This window comes from Gopherus evgoodei, chromosome 7 (assembly GCF_007399415.2).
Source record: "Gopherus evgoodei ecotype Sinaloan lineage chromosome 7, rGopEvg1_v1.p, whole genome shotgun sequence".
Taxonomy (NCBI): domain Eukaryota; kingdom Metazoa; phylum Chordata; order Testudines; family Testudinidae; genus Gopherus; species Gopherus evgoodei.
Window position 1 is genome coordinate 41,851,774 of NC_044328.1, and position 24,642 is coordinate 41,876,415.

The 24,642-nt window shown below is 44.0% G+C and overlaps 1 protein-coding gene and 1 long non-coding RNA gene across 2 annotated transcripts in view; one reads left to right on the forward strand and one right to left on the reverse strand.

Annotated features, from left to right (window-relative positions):
• Positions 1 to 7,038: 7,038 nt before the first annotated feature.
• Positions 7,039 to 24,642, reverse strand: part of NPFFR1 (neuropeptide FF receptor 1) — a 28,831-nt gene continuing 11,227 nt past the window's right edge. Inside the window, exons 3-4 of the mRNA XM_030569127.1 lie at positions 12,838 to 12,937; positions 7,039 to 8,535 (exon numbers count right to left, since the gene is read on the reverse strand). Of these exons, the coding sequence (XP_030424987.1) occupies positions 7,644 to 8,535; positions 12,838 to 12,937 (992 nt within the window). The 3' untranslated portion in view covers positions 7,039 to 7,643. The remainder of the gene's footprint in view (positions 8,536 to 12,837; positions 12,938 to 24,642) is intronic.
• On the forward strand, positions 8,184 to 12,885 carry LOC115654619. The gene is made up of 3 exons (XR_004001214.1): positions 8,184 to 8,268; positions 9,532 to 12,278; positions 12,802 to 12,885. It is a non-coding gene; the product is annotated as an uncharacterized LOC115654619 (long non-coding RNA).

The window sequence follows — 24,642 nt, forward strand, 5'->3', positions numbered from 1 at the left end:
TCGCTGCGGCAGGCCCTGCTCTGGAGGAGGGGCAGGAGGTGGCACCCCGGAAAGGTGATTCCCCCGCTCCGGGGTCCAGGTGGCACGTGCCGCTGCGCCCCAAAGCCCGCTGCATATTGACTAGTTTGGGGCTGCCTTTTGGTCTGTAGTTAATGGGGGGGGGGGGCGACCCTGCCCCTAGAAGTCCGTGCAATTGGGTTCTAGGGGATCCGGCTCAAACCTCTTCTAACTCTGCACGCTCCACATCAGGGCCAAACGGATCGGAGCAGGACTCTGCAGCCCTTACAGCACAGACATTCTCACAATAAACGTTAACAAAACCCAGAAGAGTGATATTTCATTTCTGTTACTCGTGGCCAGTGATCCAGTAATACCATTTTGTACAGCATGGAGAGAGCGGTTACTAAACAAATAAATCTGATACAAGAGGACTTTAGTCACAGTGTTACTAGAGGCAAGAGGTAGTGAATACGGATGTATTAAAGATATCAAAAATATGGGGAATTGACTGGTACAGGTGCATGTTCCATGGAACAGTTTTCTCAGGTGCAACTTTTTATGTTGATGCTTCATTTGCACTTCTAGGCCCTGGTGTGTGTGCTGCCTGCTTCTAAACTATGAGCATGATCTCATACAAGAGGTTCTGCTGCACTAAACTCCAGTTAAGTGACTTTTCCAAATATGCCCTTGTCTTGGAAGCTCCATCCTGGGTTACAGATAGTTCAGCTGAATGGGAGGCAGCCAGGTCTGTTAAGTACATTTCAGGTCTTATGTGGCAATTGCTAGCACTGGCCTAACTGCTCCTAATGAAGTCAATTAGTTTCACCATTGACTGCAGTGGGAGCAACCATAGGTCAATGCTAAATGCTTCTGAAAATGCCACCCTTAATCTGATAAACTGTTACAGGTAACCAAACAGGTTGGGAACCTTTAGAAAAAGATTTGTAGTGAGAAAAATGTAAGTCTTAGACTAGCATTTTCCAAAGTAGCCTCTAATTTTAGATTTTTGGGTGTTCAGCTTGTGACCAAGGCCTGATTTTTCAGAAAAGATGAGGTGTAGTGCTTCAAATTTCCATTGATTTCAGTGGGAGCTAGGTACCTAAATAACTTTAAGGATCTAGGCTTGACTGCCTTGAAATCCAGTGTAAATCAATAGGAGTTTCTGGTGTTCGGCACTTCTGGAAAATCAGGCCCAAGTTTTCTAAAATTGGCCATCCAAATTTGGAGGCTCATTTAAAAAAATGTGGCTGCAAAGGCCTTATCCAGCAACAGATTTGACTTCATTGTATGAACAGAAAAGGTTCAAGTCTTTTGATTAATGATATTAACTTTGAATAGCTTGACAACTTTGACAGAGAGTTGGGGGCTGCGGATAGGCCTCTGAGCCAGGAACTACTGCGTCCCAATTCCAGTTCCTACACTGATGGCTCTGTGAACTTGTGTAGGTTGGTTAGAGAACTCTTTGTTTCCCTGTCATTAAAATGGAGATTATACTCCAATTTCAAAGGGTATTTATTAGGATTAATTTAGTGTTTGTAGAGTATCTTGCAACTCAGAAGTATTATATAAGTGCTAATTATTATGAATACTCCATGTTTTCTAACCTCAGCATGTTTCCTTTACTAGTTTGTAATGTTCTAATGTACACAAACTGAGCCTTATTCATTGTTAGTGTAACCCCATTGCAACTGCACCACAAACTTCAGATTACATTTGTTAAAAACTTCAAATGCTGGATTGTTCTGGTTCTTGTAAGAATGCAGAGGTGCACAGTAACAGCACAAGGCAAGAGCTCTATGAGATTGACAATATACAGTTTGATGTCATAGCTCAAGGATATGAGTAATGAGGCTTACAATTTATGTTGCAACGAGTATATACTCTTGGAGTTAATATTACATGAAGAAAAGAAGGATTTTCCTCAGAGAAGAAATATAGGTAGCAAAGTAGGTTAACTGCACTGGCCTTTCACATTGGAGACTTAGATTCAAATTTTAGTCACAAGTGAAAATATTTGGCAGATCTAGATTTCATTTGTGCACATTACAGAATCACAACATGGTCACATACAATTCATGGTTGGCCATCTCTGCTTGAGAGGTCAGGAAAGGAATCAAAATGTCTGTTACAAGGAGAACAGAGATAGGGAAAAGCAAGTACATACATGCTTGCACTAAGCCTGGCTCTAGCTGGTAGTGTAAGCCAATCGTTTTTGAGAACTAAAGTAACTTACAACTCAAAAATTGAACTGCAAATAAGTGACAAATTTACTGTGTTTTCAGAAAAAAAAAATACAGCAGTATATTATGGGCAAACAGGGCCCAGATCCTTGAAAACTATGCTCCATTCCACATGCTTGCAATCGAGTTAAAGTAAAAAGGAACACAATTCCCCAGCTGGTGCTAAAAGCAAAAGAGCATCTCTCTTTCTTCCTAGGTTACTGAATGAGGCACCAGCTCCTCTTCAGCTGATGAGGTGAGATGTAGCGAGAGAAGCTGGTGTGGTGACTTCCAGAGCAGTCAGTCTGGTGTCTGCAGCACATGGATTTACAACAGACTTGGTGCCTGATTGTTGGAGTTTAACTCCTTGAATCTCAGTTGTGTGTGACAAGATCTGTCTAGCTGGCTGGGAAGGAGAGTAGTATGTAATGCACTAGCTAACAACAAAGGAAGGCCTGGTCTACACTACGCGTTTAAACCGAATTTAGCAACATTAAACAGATTTAACCCTGCACTCGTCCACACAACGTGGCCCTTTATATTGATATAAAGGGCTTTTTAAACCAGTTTCTGTACTCCTCCCCGACGAGAGGAGTAGCGCTGAAATCAGTATTGCCATGTCGGATTAGGGTTAGTGTGGCCGCAAATCAACGGTATTGGCCTCCGGGTGGTATCCCACAGTGCACCATTGTGACCGCTCTGGAAAGCCATCTCAACTCAGATGCACTGGCCAGGTAGACAGGAAAAGCCCTGCGAACTTTTGAATTTCATTTCCTGTTTGGCCAGCATGGAGAGCTCACCAGCACAGGTTACTACACAGAGCTCATCAGCACAGGTAACGATGCAGTCTCCTGATAATTGAAAAAGAGCTCCAGCATGGACCGCACGAGAGGTACTGGATCTAATCTCTATATGGGGAGAGGATTCCGTGCTAACAGAACTCCGTTCCAAAAGATGAAATGAAAAAACGTTTGAAATAATTTCCAAGGCCATGGTGCAGAGAGGCCACACCAGGGACTCAATACAGTGCCATGTGAAAGTTAAGGAGCTCAGACAAGCCTACCAGAAAACCAAAAAAGCAAACGGAAGGTCTGGGGCAGGGCCGAAAACATGCTGCTTCTATGCTGAGCTGCATGCAATTCTAGGAGGGTCTGCCACCAGTACCCCATCCCTGTCCATGGATTCCGAGGTGGGGGTAATCTTAGCCTTGCCTGAGGATTCTGCGGACGGGAAAGATGAGGAGGAGGAAGAGGAGGACGAGCTTGCAGAGAGCACACAGCACTCCGTTCTTCCCAACAGCCAGGAGCTTTTTCTCACCCAAACGGAATTACCCTTCCAGCCCTCCCAAGCCAGTAGCCCAAACAATGAGGCCATGGAAGCGACCTCTGGTGAGTGTACCTTTGTAAATATAAAACATGGCTTAAAAGCAAGCGTTTTTTAATGATTGATTTGCCCTGAGGACTTGGGATGCATTTGCGGCCAGTACAGTTATTGGAAAAGTCTGTTAACATGTCTGGGGATGGAGCAGAAATCCTCCAGGGACATCTCCATGAAGCTCTCCTGGAGGTACTCCAAAAGCCTTTGCAGGAGATTTCTGGGCAGGGCAGCCTTATTCCGTCCTCCATGGTAGGACACTTGACCACGCCATGCATGCAGCAAGTAATCTGGTATCATTGCATGACAAAGCCTAACTGCGTATGGTCCCAGTGTTTGCTGGCATTCAAGCAACATCTGTACTTTATCTTGCTGTGTTATCCTCAGGAGAGTGATATCGTTCATGGTAACCTAGTTGAAATTCAGGAATTTAATTAAGGGGACAGACATGGCTATTCCTACTGGGCTGTTTGCCTGTTGCTTAAAAGAAATCCTTCCTTGCAGGTAGTCAAGCAGGGGGAGAGAGGGGGTGATTGGCGCTGAGCTTTTTCTCATTTGGCTAGCAGGGATCTTCCCTGCTACCAGCCACGCGGTCGGGGTTAGGAGGGGGGTGTTTAGCAGCGATCTTCCATGATACCAGCCATGCGGTGGGGGGAGGGATAAAGCGATCATCCCAGAGAATTGGATGGGGAGGTGGTTTCTGCTGCTGCATCTTAACAGGAAAGAAGCCGCACTGAACGGGATTTGCTTGGTATATGGGAAAGGAGGGCACTGTGTATATGAAGGCTGCAGAAGCCGAAAGACAATGGCTTACCATGGTAGCATGCAAGCTGAATTATGCTGCCTGGACCTGCGTCTGTGAGATCTCTAACACCAGAGCCGCAGGCACTCAATATCAAAATGCAAAATGCAACTCTTGTAGTGAAATCACGTATCCTATGTAAGGTGAATAGTGTTGTTCACCGTGAAAGAGTATAAGCATTGTTCTGTAAAATGTATCTTTTTAAATACTTCTCTCCCTTTTTTCCCTCCCTCATGCAGCTGCAAATTTTTCGAGCCTCCCTACTCCATCCCGAAGGCTATCTCAGATAAGGCGGCAGAAAAAAAAGACGCGAGACGAAATGTTCTCGGAAATCATGGAAGTGACCCACAATGAAAGAGCTCATCTGAATGGCATGGTATCAAATGACGTGGTATCAAATTACAGGAAAGATGCCAGTGAACATGAGGACAGGAGGGACCAACGTGAGGAGAGGAGGGATGCTCAAGATGAGAGGTGGTGGCAGGAAGATCAGAGGTGTAGGCAGGAAGATCAGCAGTGGCGGGCTGCAACGCTGAGGCTGCTGCGTGATCAAACTGACATGCTCCGGCATCTAGTGGAGCTTCAGGAACAGCAGCAGGATCACAGAGTGCCGCTGCAGCCCCTGTGTAACCACCCTCACCATGTTCCATATCTTCCTCACCCAGACGTGTTAGAACGCATAGGGGAAGGCTCTGTGCACCCGCCCACTCCACCCCCGTGGACAGCCCAACCAAAAGGCTGTCATTATTTGAAATTTTTTTAGTGGCCTTTTCCTTCCCTCCTATCCTCTTCCCAAACCACATCCGGGATACCTTGTCAGTTCTCTCCTCTTTTTATAATGAATTAATAAAGAATACATGATTTTTAAATGATAGTGACTTTATTTCCTTAAGCAAGCTGTAATCGAAGGGGAGGGTGGGTTGCTTACAGGGAAGGAGTCAATAAAGGGGGGGAGGTTCATGAAGGGGAAACAAACACAGCAGTCACACCATACCCTGGCCCGTAATGAAACTCGTTTTCAAGGCTTCTCTGATGCGCACTGCTTCCTGGTGAGCTCTTCTAATCGCCCTGGTGTCTGGCTGCGCGTAATCAGCGGCCAGGTGATTTGCCTCAACCTCTCACCCCGCCATAAAGGTCTCCCCCTTACTTCCACAGAGATTGTGGAGCACACAGCAAGCAGCAATAACAAAGGGGACATTGGTTTGGCTGAGGTCTGAGCGAGTCAGTAATGTGCGCCAGCGAGCCTTTAAACGGCCAAATGCACATTCTACCACCATCCTGCACTTGCTCAGCCTGTAGTTGAACAGCTCCTGACCACTGTCCAGGCTGCCTGTGTATGGCTTCATGAGCCATGGCATCAAGGGGTAGGCTGCGTCACCCAGTATAATGACGGGCATTTCAACATCCCCAACTGTTATTTTCTGGTCCAGGAAGTAAGTCCCTTGCTGCAGCCGTTTAAACAGAGTAGTGCTTCTGAAGAGGCGAGCATCATGAACCCCTCCTGGCCATTCCATGTGGATGTTGGTGAAACATCCCTTGTGATCCAGCAGTGCTTGCAGCACCATTGAAAAGTACCCCTTGCGGTTTATGTACTGGGTGCTCTGGTGCCAAGATAGGGATATGGGTTCCATCTATCGCCCCCCCACAGTTAGGGAATCCCATTGCAGCAAAGCCATCCACTATGACCTGCATGTTTCTCAGAGTCACAACCTTTCGTAGCAGCAGCTTAATGATTGCTTTGGCTACTTGCATCACAGCAGCCCCAAAAATAGATTTTCCCACTCCAAATTGATTCCCGACTGACCGGTAGCTGTCTGGCGTTGCAAGCTTCCAGAGGGCTATTGCCACTCGCTTCTCCACTGTGAGGGCTGCTCTCATCTTGGTATTATGGTGTTTCAGGGCAGGGGAAAGCAAGTCACAAAGTTCCATGAAAGTGCCCTTGTGCATGTGATAGTTTCGCAGCCACTGGGAATCGTTCCCTACCTGCAACACTATGTGGTGCCACCAGTCTGTGCTTGTTTCCCAGGCACAAAATCGGCGTTCAATGGCTACAACCTGCCCCATTACCATCAGGATCTCCAAAGCGCAGGGGCCCGCGGTTTGAGAGAATTCTGTGTCCATGTCCTCATTCCTCTCGTCGCCGCGCTGCCGTAGCCGCCTCCTCCTTATCTGGTTTTGCAGGTCCCGGTTCAGCATGACTGCACGACAATGCGCAAGGTGTTTACAACGTCCATGATTGCTGTCTTGAGCTGAGCAGGGTCCATGCTTGCTGTGCTATGGCACTTGCACAGTTCACCCAGGAAAAAAGGCGTGAAACGGTTGTCTGCTGCTTTCACAGAGGGAGGGGTGAGGCTGTACCCAGAACCACCCGCAACAATGTTTTTTGCCCCATCAGGCACTGGGATCTCAACCCAGAATTCGAATGGGTGGGGGAGACTGCAGGAACTATGGGATAGCTACCCACAGTGCAACTCTCAGGAAATGGACACTAGCCTCGGTACGCACACCGCCAAATTAATGTGCTTAATGTGGCCGCGTGCACTCGACTTTATACAATCTGTTTTACAAAACTGGTTTATGTAAAATCAGAATAATCCTGTAGTGTAGATGTACCCGAAGGGTCTCTTAGCTCCAGTGGTAAAAGCCAGGTTGGTTTGTTTGTTTTTTGAGCTGAACGATCAAGGGTCTAGACTTAGCTCCCATGTGGTGTATGTGATTTTTCCCAATAATTATCTGTTATTTCCAGTTCAGAGATTCATTGTTATATGCTGCCTATTCATCCCCCCCCATTCCTGTCTGAACTTTTATCTTTCTCCCAATACCAAGTCTTCGATCTTTCTTTCAAGTAGCCCAGCCAGCTTGAGTCCATTCCATAAGGTAGCCAACAAGTAACAGTCAGCTGCGCACTGCATTACCATCATCATCTGCTATGCCACTGAATAACTGCTATGCCTGGATCCTAAAAATCCCTCCATAAACCATTCCTTAATTCACATGAAAGTCTAGGAGACAATAATAGATCTGGAAACTTGAACATAAAGCCTTCTCTTTTGCTTTGTAACTGTAGTACCATGTATAACATCTAAACCTTTAGCAATTTAGTCCGTATAATTGAATAACTTTTAGTCTAGATGTCCATCATTGTAAATAATTTACTCCTCAGAGAGTTTCAAATGTTATGGTTCACAGATCTTCAGCGTTGTCCACTAAAAAGTCCATCAACTATGGGGGCCCGATATGCAGTAGTCTTAGACATCCCAAGCTGGGACACTGACACTGTTATGAGAACAACCTGTATTGTCCAAGTCCTCCACCATCAGCCCATGGTTAGCAATACGCCCATTCCTCAGTGGAAATAACCCAATTCTGGAGAGGTTACTTTGTCCGGACTGGGAGGGTTGCACTGAATCACTAGGGTGCGCTTCAACAAAAATGCGGTTTCGTGCTCCAAAAAGGAATCCAATATTGTTCCTCTCTGAATAAGTATCCTTGTGCTTGTTCTCCACGTAGCAGAGCTGGACCTTGAAAGCCTCCTGAAACCCTCTTCGGAAGTTCTCATTGAAATACCCATAGATGATTGGGTTGATGCTGCTGTTGAAGAATGCCAGCCAATGGGCAAATGGAAAAATATAAACTGTGATCACGTTGAGCTGGTGCTCAGTTAGGTTTCCATAATCTGTTAGAAGCATTAAAGTCCACAGGGGCAACCAGGAGAGAGTGAAGAACAATGCCACTATGATTAACATGTTGATAACCTTGACTTTCCTCTTGGAGACCCTCTTACCCTCATTCTCCTCTGACTGGGAGCCTCCTTTGGGTGCAGAGGACTTGAAAAGTTTGAAAGCGATACGTGCGTACATGATCACAATTAAGGTAAGAGGAACCACATAAATGTGAGAAAAGAGTACGGTTGTGTAGATCTTTCGCATTCCCTTGTCAGGCCATGCCTCCCAGCAGGAGTAGAGTGGGTAGGAATTGTTGTATGCATCCACCATGAAATGATATTCATCCCTGATGACTGTCAAGGTGACTGCGGAGGGGCACATGATTATCAAGGCCAAGACCCAAATGATAACTATGCTGATTAGGGCTTTCCTCAGAGTTAGTTTCTGTCTGAAGGGGTAAACAATGCAACGAAACCTGTGAGAGGAAGAAAAAGAGTATTGCTTTTAAGTTCTGCTGAGGTGCTTACTCTATGTACCAAGGGACATTTATAGAGGCCTCTTCTGACTTTTCATGCAGAAGATCGAGGTTTGAGACCTCCCATCCTGACCTCTGTCCCTGTAAAGAGGTACATTCATACTGTAGCAAAAATTATTTCAAACCAGTAATTGTACAAAATGCAGTTTACTTGATGAGTCATTTTTCTCATCATCAGACATCAGCCTGCATTGTGGAGCTAAATCACTGCACAGTACAGAAGAGTGAGAAGTTTAGCAGAAGGATCTATAGTGATTAGGTCCTACAACACAGGCTGATGTTATAGTGTATGTGAATGTACTGATCTGGCCCACAAATAACCTCCTACTGAGTATTAAAGAGCAGGGCCATATCCCCATGTCACTGTGAAGAAATATAAACCCAAGAAAAAACAAAGAAATTGCAGTCAAGTTGCTTTAGTGGAAAAAAACAAACCCAGCAATTCATGGTTCAATCTCTCCCTTTAACATTTTTTACAAGTGCAAACTGCTTATGGAATGTAACAAAAACAAAGATGCTCTAATATGACTTGTAAAAAAAATGAAGTGATTTAAAAAAAAAAGTTTGATGTTTTATTCCTTTACATGGTCTAAAACATCATGCAATGAAATGTTTTAAATGGGCATTGATGTTTTAGGAATCAGCACACTGAATATTAAAGTGCTGAAGTTCTCTGTGCCCTTGCCTAGAACCAGCAGTACATTTTCTATTATATGCATGATTTTTTGAAATATTTTAAGCAGCCTGGACCCGGTTCTCCCTTACCTTGCCCATTTCACAGTCATTTATGACCATGTAAAGTCAATAATGAACACTGCTAAGTCAGAATTTTCCACTCACTGTGGTCTGGGCAGAAAGATGATATAGCGATTGGTTACTGTAAGGATGTAGTATGGGACGATTTCATGGTGTTCCTATGTCTGCTTTTTCATATAGGTGCCAACTTGAAAGAGGATAACTGGAAGATTCTTCTAATTTTTGATTCTCGGAATCCTAGCTGACAAAGTGTGGTGACACTACAAGGTGACATCAATGTGTATTCCAACATTACCATGTGACATAATGTGATGATGGCAATTTGGAGGAAAAAAGCAAAAAACTCAGTGATGAGCATTTGGATTTTCCCATGTTCTGCAAAGATAGATCTTTCAATCAGGAAATTGGCTGGAAAAAGGAAAGATAATCTAGGTCACTCCTATCTAAATAAGAATGTTGGCAGATGCATTCTCTCCTCTCATCTGGAATAATGAAGAAGGGAAGGGCAAGAAAAATAGAAACTGTGATATTTTTCATCCTACCAATACTACATAATCTTGTGAGCATTCATTTGTCTTCTGTGCTTGGAGACATTCTTTCTTCAACTGAATGGCCAATGTGATAACATGGTTCCTAAAAATGGTTATAAATGGTTTTTCTGTCCATATGTGAAATAAAGTGTCATAACAGACTCCCTTACCCATGGCAGACAACTGTTTGCACAAATTCTTTTTCTAGTGTAGACGAGAACACACTGATTCTGTACACATTGACCAGCAGAGGATACTATACCCTTCAGCAAGGCTACAATAAAATCATAGAAGTGTTGGACTGGAAGGGATCTCAAGAGGTCATCTAGTCCAGTCTCCTGCACTGAATGCAGGACATGCCCACTAACAGATTCATTTGCAGAGAGTATTCAGCTGTGGCACAAGGAACCCATCCTCAATATTTCCTACAACTGGTATCAGGGCATTTTAGATATTGCCTTTCCAATAGGTATTGAGACTAAGAGGAAAGGACATGGTTTACTAACACAATGTAATGTATTGTCCAGAAAAAGTGATGTTACAACATTTTTCAGATTGTATCTCAGACACTGAGGCCTGGACTGAAATACAGTCACAGCTGTGTTGGGGAAACCATTTACCCACACAGGTGTGTCACAAGCCTTTTGTAATGTGGCATGCTTTTTTTGGTGTGAATCAGACCTAACAGTCTTATAGGCATATTAAGGGAGCATAAATGGTCTTTAGAACATCATTGGCTAAAAGTTCAGGACACAGCTGTGCTGTAATGGGTATCCTAAAATAACTATAACTGCAGTGTAGCTGGGGCCAAAAACTGTAATTATAGGGAAGCACCTAGATGAACTCCACACTTGTATTTTCTAAAGCTGAATATATCTAACAAACTCCTTGCTGGCTCTGTTTACCAAGCAAGTGTTCGTTGTCTCTTCAGCTAAACTAACACTATTGATAGGGCAAGTATTTTATGCATTGCCCACAACCTCTTTCATCCACTCACCCACCTAAAGATCAAAGGCACTGTAACATATTTTGTCTTACTTAATTTTGAACATGTTTAAACAGCTGGTTTGCTTTAATGAGCAACATTCCGTTGGGATGCTCTTTGCCCTCCATCTGAGCTCTCAGAGAATAAAACATCTGCCACAGATAGAAGAATGTTTTTTGAGTCACAATGTCAGTTTTCTGTTGCTGAGCCACAGATTTTGCTGTATTTGAAAAATACAGATGAGAGAATTCATTTTATTTTAGAGGGGAGTATTGTGCCTTTTGTCAGCCGCTCACTGGGAAATGTTAGTCTGAGTAACGAGCTATGTCAGAACTGTTTCTCAAACTCTCTCACACAGAGCTCTGAGTTACTCACTGGGAGTTATTTATACAGTTTCAGAGAAACTAGGAGGACAATGCATATGCTTTCTACCAATACCATTAAGAACTGAATTCCATACATATAGTGGAAGAAAGGCAGTTCACTTTCTATGATAAATTACAACCATTAAGTAGGCATGGACCTCTTCTGTCCTAACATGTTACCACACTTTATTTACATGGCTACCATGATTAAATATGACTTTCTGCAATTTTTTAAAGGAATCCCATGTGTGCCCCATTTCCCCCATGTGCTGTAGTGTTATCTGGGGGTAGAAAGGGTGGTTTGCTCTCTTCAAAGACTCGGGTATGAATGGTTCCCAGCTGTCTGGGATTTAGGCCCCAAATCAATGGAGCTTTTCAGAAGACAATGGCAAATCCAATCACTGGGACTTTCATATCTAGCAACAAACAGTCATGGATGGCACATTTCTCTGCAGGAAGCCAAGCAGTGTTTGACCTGCTGGAGAACAAAGGTCTGGGGATGTGCCAGGAGGGCGGTTAAGAGTTGACTGCTGGAGGAATCAAGGACACATGTGAACTGGGATGAAGGGAGGTCAGAAGGACAGGACTTTGGATTCTGTGCTGACCAGGATGGACTCTGCTGTAACTTTCTTTTCTCTATGCTAACCAAGGACTTCCTATGCTGTGTTCCAGTTGACTAATAAACTGTTCAGTTTTATAATGCTGGCTGAGTGTCACTGCAAATGCTGATGGAGGAGGTGCCCCCTAAGGATTGTACAAATCTCCCTCAGGGGTCGTTCCCAGTTGGACTTACTGAATGGAGCTCACAGTGTGAAGCAGGGGTGCTGAAAGACCAGAGGTCTGGCCTAAGGAGGCGGTGAACCTGTGTGGCTCACCTTGGAGGAAGTCTGAGGCACCTAGGGGGGCTGGCACACTTAAGGGGTCCTTCCAGAGACTGTTTCTTCCAAAGCTGGAGCCATAGCACCAATCCTGTGGATCTATGACAGTTACTTTTCTAGCTTCCTGGCTGCCCATTGCACAGATCTTGGACTCACATGCCAATATATGGTAGGCCTGAATCTCTTCTTTCCTTTTTGTCTTCCTCTTCAATTTTCTTTCTCTCTCCACCATCACATACATTTTGTATTGTATCTGCAGGATCCCAAGGGAATGGGGTGAGGGCCTGATGGAACACAAACAGTACTCAGCCTGTATGCTCTAGGGCAGTGGCCCCCAACCTTTTTCATCTGGCAGGCGCCAGACGACGAGCCACGGAGGACTGTGGCGGCAGATGAGCATCCACTGAAATTCTGCTGACAAGTGGCAACATTAATAGGCATCACTGCTGAAATGCCACTGACAAGTAGAGTCATCCAGAGGCGTCAGCGACGCAGCTTGTCGGCGGCATTTTGGCAGACGCTCGTCCGCCAGCCAGTACGCAGGCACCATGGCACCCGCGGGCACCACCTTGAGGACCCCTGCTCTAGGGGAGGAAAACAGTTACTGTGAAGCTGCAGTATCCTGCCACCAGATGGGGCTCCCCAGAGAAACAGAACTGAAATGACCATAAACCTTTCTCTATTTTGTGCAGGCAAATGGCTAGAGTGAGAGTACTGCGGACACGTACCTTTCCACTGCAATGGCCACCAGAGTGAAAACTGAAGATGAGACCGACATCCCCTGCACCAATCCACTCATTTTACACATGGCGTTGTCAAATGGCCAACCTGGAATTACATAGATAGCATCATGGGGACACATTCATACCATAAACCCACTATGCAAAATAATCTGCATTTACTTAGGGTTGTGCAGAGCTGCCAAACCTAATCCTTGTGAAAAGGCTGATAAACTGCCTGTCATAAAACATGACTTTCAAGGATTTGTGATCTGTCTGTTCTAAATTGCACTAAGCTGGCACTTAGCAGTTGAGTAATTTTCTTTTCTAAAAGAAAAAAATAAGAGTAAATCAAATTTTCTTCCACACAATGTGGGTGATGCCTAATTCACAAGCCTGAGATACCCCATTTAACCCTCAGTTTCTACCCTGCATTTTGATCACAGTCTTTCTGACTGAGGTCTGGACCAAACCCTGTAAACAATCAATGCTGCCACTAAATGCAGCCAGAGAACTGTGCAGTTTTCATAGCTATTAGAAATTTTACAGATGTTCAGCAGATATATTCCAAAGCCTGTAAATGTATCAGTTTTAGCTTGATTTTTGCATACATTCAGCAATTTCCTCTAGCTGTACCCATGGTTGTGTGATTACAAATCAGTTTCTGAAGTGGTACTAGGCTGGTGGTACATCTGGTTTGTTATAACACTAACATGTCCTTTAGCAATGTAGTGACTTTATTTAAAAGGTGTGGATCACTGTGGGCCAGCATGGGGTGAGGATGATACTGAGCCATACTCCAGTCCATGACATTCTGAATAATTACATATTCTTTAAAGTGTACCACATTCTTTCAAGACCTAATGAATAACCAGACATAAATATCATCCCTGGTCATCTCTTTCAGAGTTGTATTGAATGTTTCTAACACTAATAACCAGATTTCCATTTTTGTACAGCATCTGCACAGGCACTCAGCAAATAGTCTAACTCAATATTTATTACAACGTGGTTCTTCTCTGAAACTTGACATATTGTAGGGCTCTCTTTGTCTCCCTCACTTATTTCCAAGTCAAATGTGCTCAGTGTACAAATAAAAAAATATATTTTTCTAACTGCCAGCCCTGTAAATGGAACATGGGATATAAAAGCCAAGCTGGACTTTTTTGGCTTCTACTTGATAAGCAAAAAAGGGTCTGCAATCGGAACTTAGTTAACAGTTCTGGTGATGCTTCACATGATTATCCAGTTCCCTGAATCTGTGGTGAATCTGCAGGGTGCTCAAGAGTAAAAAGGAGAAAAATAAAATTTTAGTTACCAAAGTCAGCAACTATGACTGAATAAATGCAGGGAGCAGATTGGCTGAGTAAGAAGGGTGCCTTTTTTGCGTAGTCCTTTGCCAGAGTATGTTTGCACTTTAAGTACAAAATAACTATATACGTGCAATGTTAAGGTTACATATTTTGACACAAAAAATTAAAGAAATGCAAACATTAAAGGTTTGATTGTTTTTTACTCTGAGAAGTGGCTGTATAAAAATGACATATTATAAAGCACTTTGGGTCCTTTGGCCGTTCAGAGTCAGATCCGCTTACCTTAATGACAAAAATAAATGTGTTGCTTTTTCCTTCTGTTAGCATTGCAGATATAACACAGCTAAGGTGGAGTGAACCTGATTCTATTCCGTCTTGTGTAACCTCAACAGATTTGTTTGCAAGGCAATAGGGTTGTACAGAGGTAAGTAAGAGTATAATCTGAAGACATTAGAGTTGCATAGGGCCTAATTTGGCCAGCAAGAACCTTAAAGTTATTACACTTGAGATGGAAAGAACCCAGTTTAAATACCAGACCCAGACTGAATTTTCAGGACTGGCAGATAGAAAAACATCTTTTTACTTGTTAGTTGAGCGCATTTGGTAATCACTGAGACAATAAGGATGGAACCCCACAGTGGCGTTTTTACAGAATCGCTTTTCAAAGTAGAAAAAATGGTTGCCTACCGTTTGTAACGATTGTCCTTCAAGATGTATTGCTTAGGTCCAGGGCCGGCTCTAGCCATTTTGCAGCCCCAGGCACAGCCGCAGGCGCTCTGCCGCTCACTGGTCCTGCAGCTCCGGTGGACCTACCGCAAGCGTCCCTGCGGAGGGTCCGCTGGTCCTGCGGCTCCGGTGGACCGCCTGCAAGCGTGCCTGCGAATGCCTAGCATGCCTGGAGCCATGGGACCAGCGGACCCTCCGCAGGCACGCCTGCGGGAGGTCCACCGGAGCCGCCTGCCGCCCTCTCGGCAACTGGCAGAGCACCCCCCATGGCATGCCGCCCCAAGCACGCGCTTGGCACGCTGGGGCCTGGAGCCAGCCCTGCTTAGGTCCATTCCATTTTAGATGTCCACGTTACCACACGCACAGTTGTTGGAGATTTTTGCCTTAGTGGTATCCATAGGGCTGGCTGTGGCGCCCCCTGTAGTGGTGCTCCCATGTGGCGGTATATCAGGCACCACCGACCCTGCGCCCTCTCAGTTCCTTCTTGCTGGTAACTTCGACAGAGGGGTATGAGGGCAGGAAATGGAATGGACATGAGCAACACATCTCGAAGAACAACAGTTACGAAAGGTAGGTAACCGTTTTTATTTTTTTGAGTGATTGCTTATGTCAATTCCGTTCTTGGTGAGCTCAGAGTTCACAGCTTAGCGGCTTGCAGTACTGCCCTACCAAAGCCAGCATTGTCCCAGGCCTTCTGGGTCAGCGCATAGTGGGACATAAAGCTATGGACAGATGACTCTACAGATATCCTGAATAGGTACCTGGGCCAGAAAAGTTGCCAAGGAGGCCTGTGCCCTGGTAGAGTGGGTGGTGATGATCGCCAGAGGTGGCACTTTCGCTTGGTCATAGCAGAAATGAATGCAGGCCGTGATCCAAGAAGACATTTTTTGAGTGGATACAGGGCAACCTTTCATCCTGTTGGGCACAATAACAAATAATTGTGTCGACTTACGGAACACCCTGGTTCTGTCAATGTAGAAGGCCAGAGCCCTCCAGACGTCCAAGGCATGTAGCCTACGCTCCTCCTCTGATTTATGCGGCTTTGGAAAGAAGACCGGTAAGTAAACAAATGAAAGTAAATTAATTAAACTGAGAGATGGCTTTGGGAAGAAATGCTGGGCATGGTCTGAGCTGGACCTTGTCCTTGCAGAAGACCATGTATGGCGCCTCGAAGATGAGTGCCCGAATCTCGGATACTCAGCCAGCTGACGTCACTGCAAGTAGGAACACAACTTCCACGAAAGGGGGAGGAGGGAGCAAGAAGCCAGAGAATCAAAAGGGGGAATCCATGAGTTGTGTCAGCACCAGATTCAAATCCCACGGTGGAACGGGATCCCTGACTTGTGGGTAGAGGCAGTCTAGGCCCTTAAGGAATCTGGCTATGATGTCCTGAGCAAAAACCGACCTGCCCTCGAACGGCAGGTGGAAGGCCAAGATGGCCACTAGATGGACCTTGATGGATGAAAGGGACAAGCCCTGGAGCTTGAGATTCAGGAGTTAGTCCAGAATAAGTTGCAGAGAAGCCCATTTGGGACGGACACTTTTGTCCACGATCCAGCAGATGAACCGTTTCCACTTTGCCAAGTAAGTCGCGCTGGTGGAGGGCTTCCTACTTCCCAACAGGATGCGCTGAACCTCAGTCAATATCTGGCACCTAGCGGTCCGAGGTGACAAGGGACCAGGCCGACTGAAAGGGTGGAAGTGGTTGAGGAAAGGGAGGGTTGGATCCCGTACATTGGCTGGGGCGCCATCCTCGAGCGCATCCTCAAAGTGACTGCTTCTGGCCTCCCCAACTTCTGGGAGGGTCAGATTGAGCAGCCAGACAGGAAGAGGGCGGGTAGCGTCTCTTAGTCCCTTTGTCCTTGTCCTTCCTCCTGTAAGGGCCAGACCTGGGATCCCCCCAGGACTTAGACTATTTCGGAGGAAGCGAAGGGCAGAACGGCTTCCTGGACTGCTGCGGGGTGTGCAGACCCAGGGAATGGAGAGTAGTTCGTGAGTCCTTGAGCCCATGAAGTCTAGAGTCAGTTAGCTCAGAAAAGAGCCCCAAACCCTCAAATGGCAGGTCCTGTATCGTGGTCTGCATCTCCTGAGACAGCCCAGAAGCCTGCAACCAGGAGCTGTGTCACATGGCTACTGCCAACGTGACCACCCTGATATGTGAGTCTGTCGCATCCCAATGCAAACTCTTGGGCACGATCCTGTGGGAGGGCCTCCATGAACTTATTTAGGGAGTCCCATAGGTTAAAGTTATAATGTCCCAGCAAGGCCTGGTGGTTGGAGACCCCAAATTGCAGGCTAGCCATCCAATACACTTTTCTCACGAATAAGTCTAGTCTCTTGGCCTCTTTATTTTTGGGCATTCCGCTGGGGTGGCCCTGTCTGTCCCTTTCTTTCCCTGCAGACACGACTGGTGATGCTGCGCTGGGATGAGTATACAGATACTCAAAGGGACATAGTATTTCTTTTCTGCTTTCTTGGATGTTGGTGGAATAGATGAGGGGGGCTGCCACACAGACTTGGCTATTTTGAACACCCCTGGGTGGATGGGCAAAGTGATTTTTGCTGGTGTGGTGGCTGAGATGACACTGAAGAGGTCATCTGCCTCTTCATCAACCTCTTCGATTTGCAAGCTAGATTCTCCGCCACCTGTTTAAGGAGGGCCTTTAAAAGGCCTTTGCTCTTTAAAATTGTCCAGAGGACTACTGGTGTGGAAGGGTCTGGCCACCGCCTCATCTGGGGACGATGACGCTTAAGTGGCCTGGGGGATGGTGTCACCCCCTTCTTTGTCAGAGGGGGACTCCCTTGGCACTGGAGTATGGGGTGCAGGTTCCACCTCCGCCACGGTGCTGTGCTCTGATTGCGGCACCCGTGACACCTTGGCTGGCTTGTTCAGTGCAGCCAGGGAGGGCTGGGAGTACAGGACCAGCATCATGGATTCCAGTACTGCCACATCATGGGCAGTAAGAAGGAACTGAGAGGGTACAGGGCTGGCGGCGCATGATATACTGCCACATGGGAGCGCCACTCCAAGGGGGTGCCACAGCCGGCCCTACGGATACTGTTAAGGCAGAAATCTCCGACAACTGTGCACATGGGTGCACTCACACCTAAAATGGAATTGACATGAGCAATCACTCGAAGAAGAACCATACTTTAAGGTTCTCATACTAACATTAACTGATCCACATTGAAGAAACAGGATCATACTATGATCTTGACTTAATGGAATTACATTTGTTTACACCAGCATGGAATTTGGCCTTATATATATATTTAACAGTCTAAACTGTAATCAAAATGTTTTATATGTTGAATATATAAGGTAATATTCCTATAAGAACCTTAGCTTTGGCATTCCCTATTATCTTCACCTTGCACTAGCACATCTGTTTTCATTTCACTTTCTGTGGCAACGTGTTGGTTCAGTTTCCAATCTGATTCTCACTCCCTGCATAAACAAGATCTGGGATTGCTGTAGTACTGAGGTAGTCCCCTCAGGCCCAGCGGAAAGGTAGTATCTTGCATATTTTCTGCAGGAACCCCAGTGCCTAATTTTAGAAAAGGTGTCACTATTGGGATCTATAAGGAATGCTGTTCAGTTGCCCAAGAGTGGCAAACCCAATATTCAAGGTGGAATGGTATAGAGTGGGAGAAATAGAGAGACCTTTAGGGGCCCTCCCCAAGGAAGTGAAGGAGTCCCGTGGGAGAAACCCGAGAAGACTGCTCGTTATTCTTGTGATGAATGTGGCCTATTATCAATGTTGGATTCTTCAGTTTCCTTTCTACAGATTACCAACAACTTTGACACCTAATGGCACCCCAGTTTGCATGGCTACAGCATAGAAGACAAGTCCTAGGCATGCATTATTTCCAGTCTGTAGAAAGGTAAAAGAATTGGCAACCAACTCAGCTTTGACTGCACTGTGCATTCCAAATCTCTAAAACTTCACAGTCAATTTCAAAGCATATATTGTTTGGTGTTTAATAATTTACTAGAAATTGTTCCAGAAGTCAGGCTGGAAAGAATGAAATGAGAAGCTACCCTCAAAACTTTCATGAACAGAAGAAAAAGTGTTAATTTCCATCTTCAACATAGCACCCATCTGCATTGGTGCTTCTGTGGGATAGCTTGTGGAAAGAGTTGAGGAGGAACAAGATTGCCTTAGCATACATTTTACTGTCTTGTTTCACTGTTTGCCGCATTTCAGGACCAGAAAGCTAGTTCCCTATGTGAGGTTATTGCTTACCTAAGCATTTCTGACATGCTACTAAACAACTTGTTGCCATAATTATATACTCTGCTGGGAGTTATATTGATTAGTTCACCTGCCATTTGTGGAAAAACATTTAGTGCATTTCCATTTACAGTCTGCTGTCTGTCATAGGTAGGCTGTACATTCTAGTCTTTCTATAGCACATATCCTCTTAATTGTTGGGTTAGGTGGAACCAAACAAATTACTTGTTAAGCAGTTATAATATATTTTCATTTCATATGGGGTAGTGACCCTTCTGCAGCCTATCTGGAAATAGAAGAGCATTATTATTGAACTATGTGTGGTGAGATGCGGGAAGTATTTGATGCAGAGAAGCAGTAAGAAACAATAACCTGTTATATTGTACTCCATTTACATGTGTTGCACCATGTGTAGGCTTTAACGAATCCTACTAATTACCATGAATAATATGATTGCTCTGTTTCATCCACACTGTGAAAAATAAGCCAGCCCATGATAATTTAGGCTGAGAGAAGGGAGAGAAGTTTTAGTCTAATATTTATCTAAAATGTCACACACTGCAAATGAAGCCTTACAAAGATAATATTTCTACAGTAAAGTGAAAAAAGGAGGTTTATGTAGACCCAAGACCAAATTCAGTGAAGTTACGCCAGGGATGAATTTGGGCCATGCTCTTTATAGTCCACAATTTATAAGAAAACAAGAAAAAATGTCCTGATCTTTAAAAAAAAAAAAATCGCATTCTTTGTTGAGTCACCCTGTGTGATACTGCTTCCCATATTTTTCATAGTACTATTATGATATGATTGTGTCATAGTCATAATGTATTTGATGCCAGGTAGATCATGTGAGGTATCATTGGAAAGTTATGATTTACTGAATATGATTATTCTATTTGTATGGAAATATCATTTTTGCATCTAAAGTTAGGAATATTGAATACATCTGTACTATAAAAGTGTTTGCACTTGGGGAATGTTCACTAGACAGAATGCAATCAATCTGGCTAGCTAGCTGGGGACAAGTCAATGGACCATTAGGGAGAACAATAGGTCTTTGAAGATGCTAAATCTCCACCTTCCTGAGAAGCTTTCCTGGGATGCTATGGCTGCTTTGACACTGCAGGGTTATGTGTTCAAGTCACCTGGTACTGGACTCCATGATAGACCACCAGTATTTTTCCACTGAGGGATGGGAGGGAATCACACTGAAAGACAATATAGAAATCCTCCATATGGAAATCCCACTTAAGACAGGAGAGTGAGTTAATCAGGGTTTGCTCTTCACTAAATCCTCGCCCAGGATCTAAGGGCTTGTCTACACTGCCAGGTGTTTATGAAAGCCTCCCCTCTCCAGAAAGACAAAAGTTTTGCCACGGCAAGTGGCAGTGTAAACGGCTCGCTGTCAGCAGGAGCGCTCTCCTGTTGACAACGTGAACCTTGCTCATAGGGGGTGGAAGTATTTTCTTGGCAAAAGTGCCAACAAACAGCGTGTACACTGCCCGACTTTTAGCGACATGGCCATGTCGCTAAAAGCTGTGTAGTGTAGACAAAGCCTAAGAAACAAAGACAAAGTGGGGGAGAAGGATTGAGCCCAGGCTGGAAAGGAGTCTGGCCTGTGAAAGAACTACCTGGAGTTTTAGGCTGCAAGCCAGGGTGGATAAAAATCAATGGTTTAAAAAAAAAAATCAGGATTTTTTGATAAAATGCTTTTTGAGGAAAAAACCTATCTAAAGATAGTTTTAATTAAGATACATAATATCTCAAAGATATCTCATCATGGAATAGGGATTATAAATTCTGATTCTATAGTATGACAATATATTCATGTAATGTTTAAGAAACGTTTTGTAAATGAATTCCAATAGTCCATGGAATAGGGACCCAATCTTATGGGGTTCCAGGGGCTTCTGTATAGACTATTTAGGTTAATATTTCTATCTACCCAATGGGATTCAGTGCTCAGTCTAGAAGATACCATCAGAGATGCTTAGTTTTGCAGTTCTCAAACTGTGGATTTGTGTCTCCAGAAGTAACATGCTTATTAACAGCAAAAATGTTTTTAAATAAATAAATAATATATAGAGGTGAGAAATAATAGACCTCAACCCTGTTGTCCCTCTGCAAATTTGTGTACACAGAATCAATCCCTTACCTCGCTCTAAAAGTGCAAAGTTTAAAAAAGTTCAGTGAATAGAAGATTGTTGGGGGAGGAATAGATCTGGACAAGGAGAAGACGTCTGGAAATAAATGTGAGAAGGTGGGGACAGGCAGTAGAAACAAAAGTGGAACTGTCTGAGCTGCATATTCCAGGAGTCTTGAGGTCTTTCTGAGTGTGGCCTTCATTGATTTGAGATCTACCATACCATTCTCTCACTAGAAGGGAAAACCTATAATGGCAACAGGCCGTAAAAGAGACTCAGTTTGGGAATAAGAACCATTCAAGAAATATATGTTTGCTGCTGATGTTTTAAAGAAAGTCACACCCAGTGAACTGGTGGAAGTTACTTAAGCACGTGGATTCAGAGACTGTTGAAGTGATAATCTCACTTTTAACAGCAGTAGCTTCTTCTGCCAGTGTAGAAAGAATATTTTCTTCCTTTGGACTAATTCATTCCAAATCGAGAAATCGTTTGGGACCTGAAAAAGCAGGAAAGCTTGTTTTTCTTTTCCAGATTATGAGCAAACAGCAAAATGAAGGTGAACATGACTGATTTAGCTGCAGAAACCAGTATTTTAAGTTTCTCATGTTGATCTGGCAGACATAACTGATTTAATTTTTTTTAATATTTCATTTAACTATTTTAGTTTAAAACAATTTTAACAAAAACAAACCTGATTTTAAAAAATTGAATGTGTAACTAAATTAAAAAATTCATATGCTTGTTTTGTTAAAATATTGTATGTTTGCTGTTGAATGTAAAAAATCCAGAATACATAACGTTGTTTTAGTTAAATAAAACAATTTAAATGTCTGTCTAGTGATGTTCTCCTCCTAATACAGCATGGCAAGAAAATCCTCTGAATATTAATAATTAACCTGTTGAATTGGAGATAGTTCACCTTCCAATGACTTCATAAATATCTGCTTCAATTGCCTTTGGTAAATGAAATAACCAAACAATCCTTCATTTTCTGATATAGTTGTAAAACTAATCTGAAAAGTTTTCAAAATAAATCACTTAAAAAATGTATAGTATGTACCTTCTAAAAATAAAACTACATCTATCTCTGAGTTGTGAAGAATATGTATTAAGGTTATAACAACCAACAAGAATGCACTTTTATGTAGAAATCCATGATTAAATTGAGTCTTCCTGACTAGTGATTTAAATAATGATTTAAATCAATTTGATCTACATCAAATCCACCTCGCAGCAAGCAAGAGCAGCTTGCCTTCAAGAACCTCTGAAATCTGCCTAGAACAAGATTGAGGGTGAGAAATTACCACTTGTAACCAGTTTCTTTAGTATCTTAAGCTTGTATTGCATTTTTGTTTTATTTGCTGGGTAATCTGCTTTGATCTGTTTGCTATATCTTATAATCACTTAAAACCTATCTTTTTTAGTTAATAAATTTGTTTTTGTTTTCTCTAAAACCAGCTGGTGGAATTCATAACTGGGAGTGGGGGCGAAAAGCTGTGCAGATCTTCTTCCACGTTGAGGGAGAGGGCAAATTTCAATGATCTTACGCTGTACACATCTCTGTGCAGCACAAGGCAATACAATTTTGGGTTTACACTCCAGAGGGGGTGTGCACTTTAGTGCTGGGCAATTCCTTAGCTGAGCTTTCCCATGCAGAGCTGACCTCAGCATCTGTGAAACTGCGACATGGTTTGTCCCTACCTGTGTGTGCTGGTAAACTGCAGTCTGAAGCTGAGGGACCGTTTGGATGTCTTGTCTCACCAGTACAGTATAAAGGGAACCTGGGCTGGTGGGACAGGTGGGCTCAGTGGTACCCCCGTTTCAGGTGGCACCACGAGCGGGAGGTGTAGCCCGCCACACCCTGATCTACAATTTATCTTTCAGTATCCATAGGGACATCTAAACTGATAAACAAAATCAAGTAATCCTAAAACCCAATAATCCCTATCTCCCTTCCATCTCTAAATTCATTAACTGTGCAGCGTACAATTGCTGTCTGGAGTTCCTCTCCTCCAATTCATCCTCCATCCTAGATCTTCTCCAATCCAACTTCTGTCCCTTGCTCTCCACTGAAACTGTTCTTGACAAAATCTCTAATGATCTCTTCCTAGACAAGCCTCAGAAACATCTTCATCCTCCTTGAGCTGTCACCCGCCTTTGATACAGTTAAGCATGCTCTTTTTCTTGGAATCTTGTCCTCCCTTGGTATCCATGACTCTGTCCTCTTCTGGTTCTCTTCCTAATCATTCCTTCAGCGTATCCATTGGAGAATTCGCCTCACCCTCAGCTTTCTGTGGGGGTTCCAGAGGGCTCTGTCCTTGGTCCCTTTTTCTTCTCCCTCTTCATCTTATCCCTGGATAATTGCACCCACAAACAATAATTCAACTAATAGCTCTATGCTGATGACTCACAGATCAATCTTTCTACTCTGGTCCTGTCTCTTTCTGTCCAAACTAAAATCTCAGCCTGCCTCTCTGACATCTCCTCATGGATGTTTAGCCATCAGCTCAAGCTCAATATGCTAAAACATAGCTCTTAAGCTCCCCTGCCCCGCAAGCTCTCCCTGCTGCTTCCTTTCTCAATCACAGCCATCCATCCTGTCTCCCATTCAGGCCCCTAGGATGGGCATCATCTTTGACTTGGACAGCTCTCTAGGTTCTCACATCACAGCTATGTCTAAATTTTTCCTGATTCTATCTGCATAACATCTCTAAGACACAATCTTTGCAATCCATCCACACAGATAAAACTGTCATCCAGAATCTCATAGTTTTGCATCAAAATTACTGCAACAGCCTTTTCTCTGGGCTTGACAAGTGCAATTGTGCGCCTCTCATACCCATTCAAAATGCTGCTGCAAAGATCATTTTCTTAGCTTGTCAACTTGATCACGTCATGTCTCTCTTTGCATACCTCTACTGGCTCTCCTTCTCCATCACATCAAACATATGCTGCTTGTCTTCACTTTTCAAGCCCTTCACAATCTATTCCTATCTCCCTTTGCTACTGCGAGGTAAACTGCTGCCTCTGATTGGACAGCGATGCCAGCGTTCATTGCCCACTAGTTACATTTTCAAACAAGCACTTTGTGCTTTCCTTCATGCTGCCCTTCACGCTTGAGAGGAGCTCCCTTTCAACATCCACAAAGCTACATCATTATCTCTCCTTAAAACTCTCCTTTGGTGTGCTGCCTACAAAAAACTTGACAGGTGTAGGCCACAGGTACCACTGCCTATGATGCTGACCAATACTGTCTCATGGTTTCCTTATACTTCCCTGTCCATCTGTTCTCTCTTGTCTTACATTTAGATGTAAGCTCTTCGGGGCAGGAACTGTCTTTTTTCAATGTTTGTAAAGTGCCTAGCACAATGGGGTCCATGACTAGGCTCCTAGGTA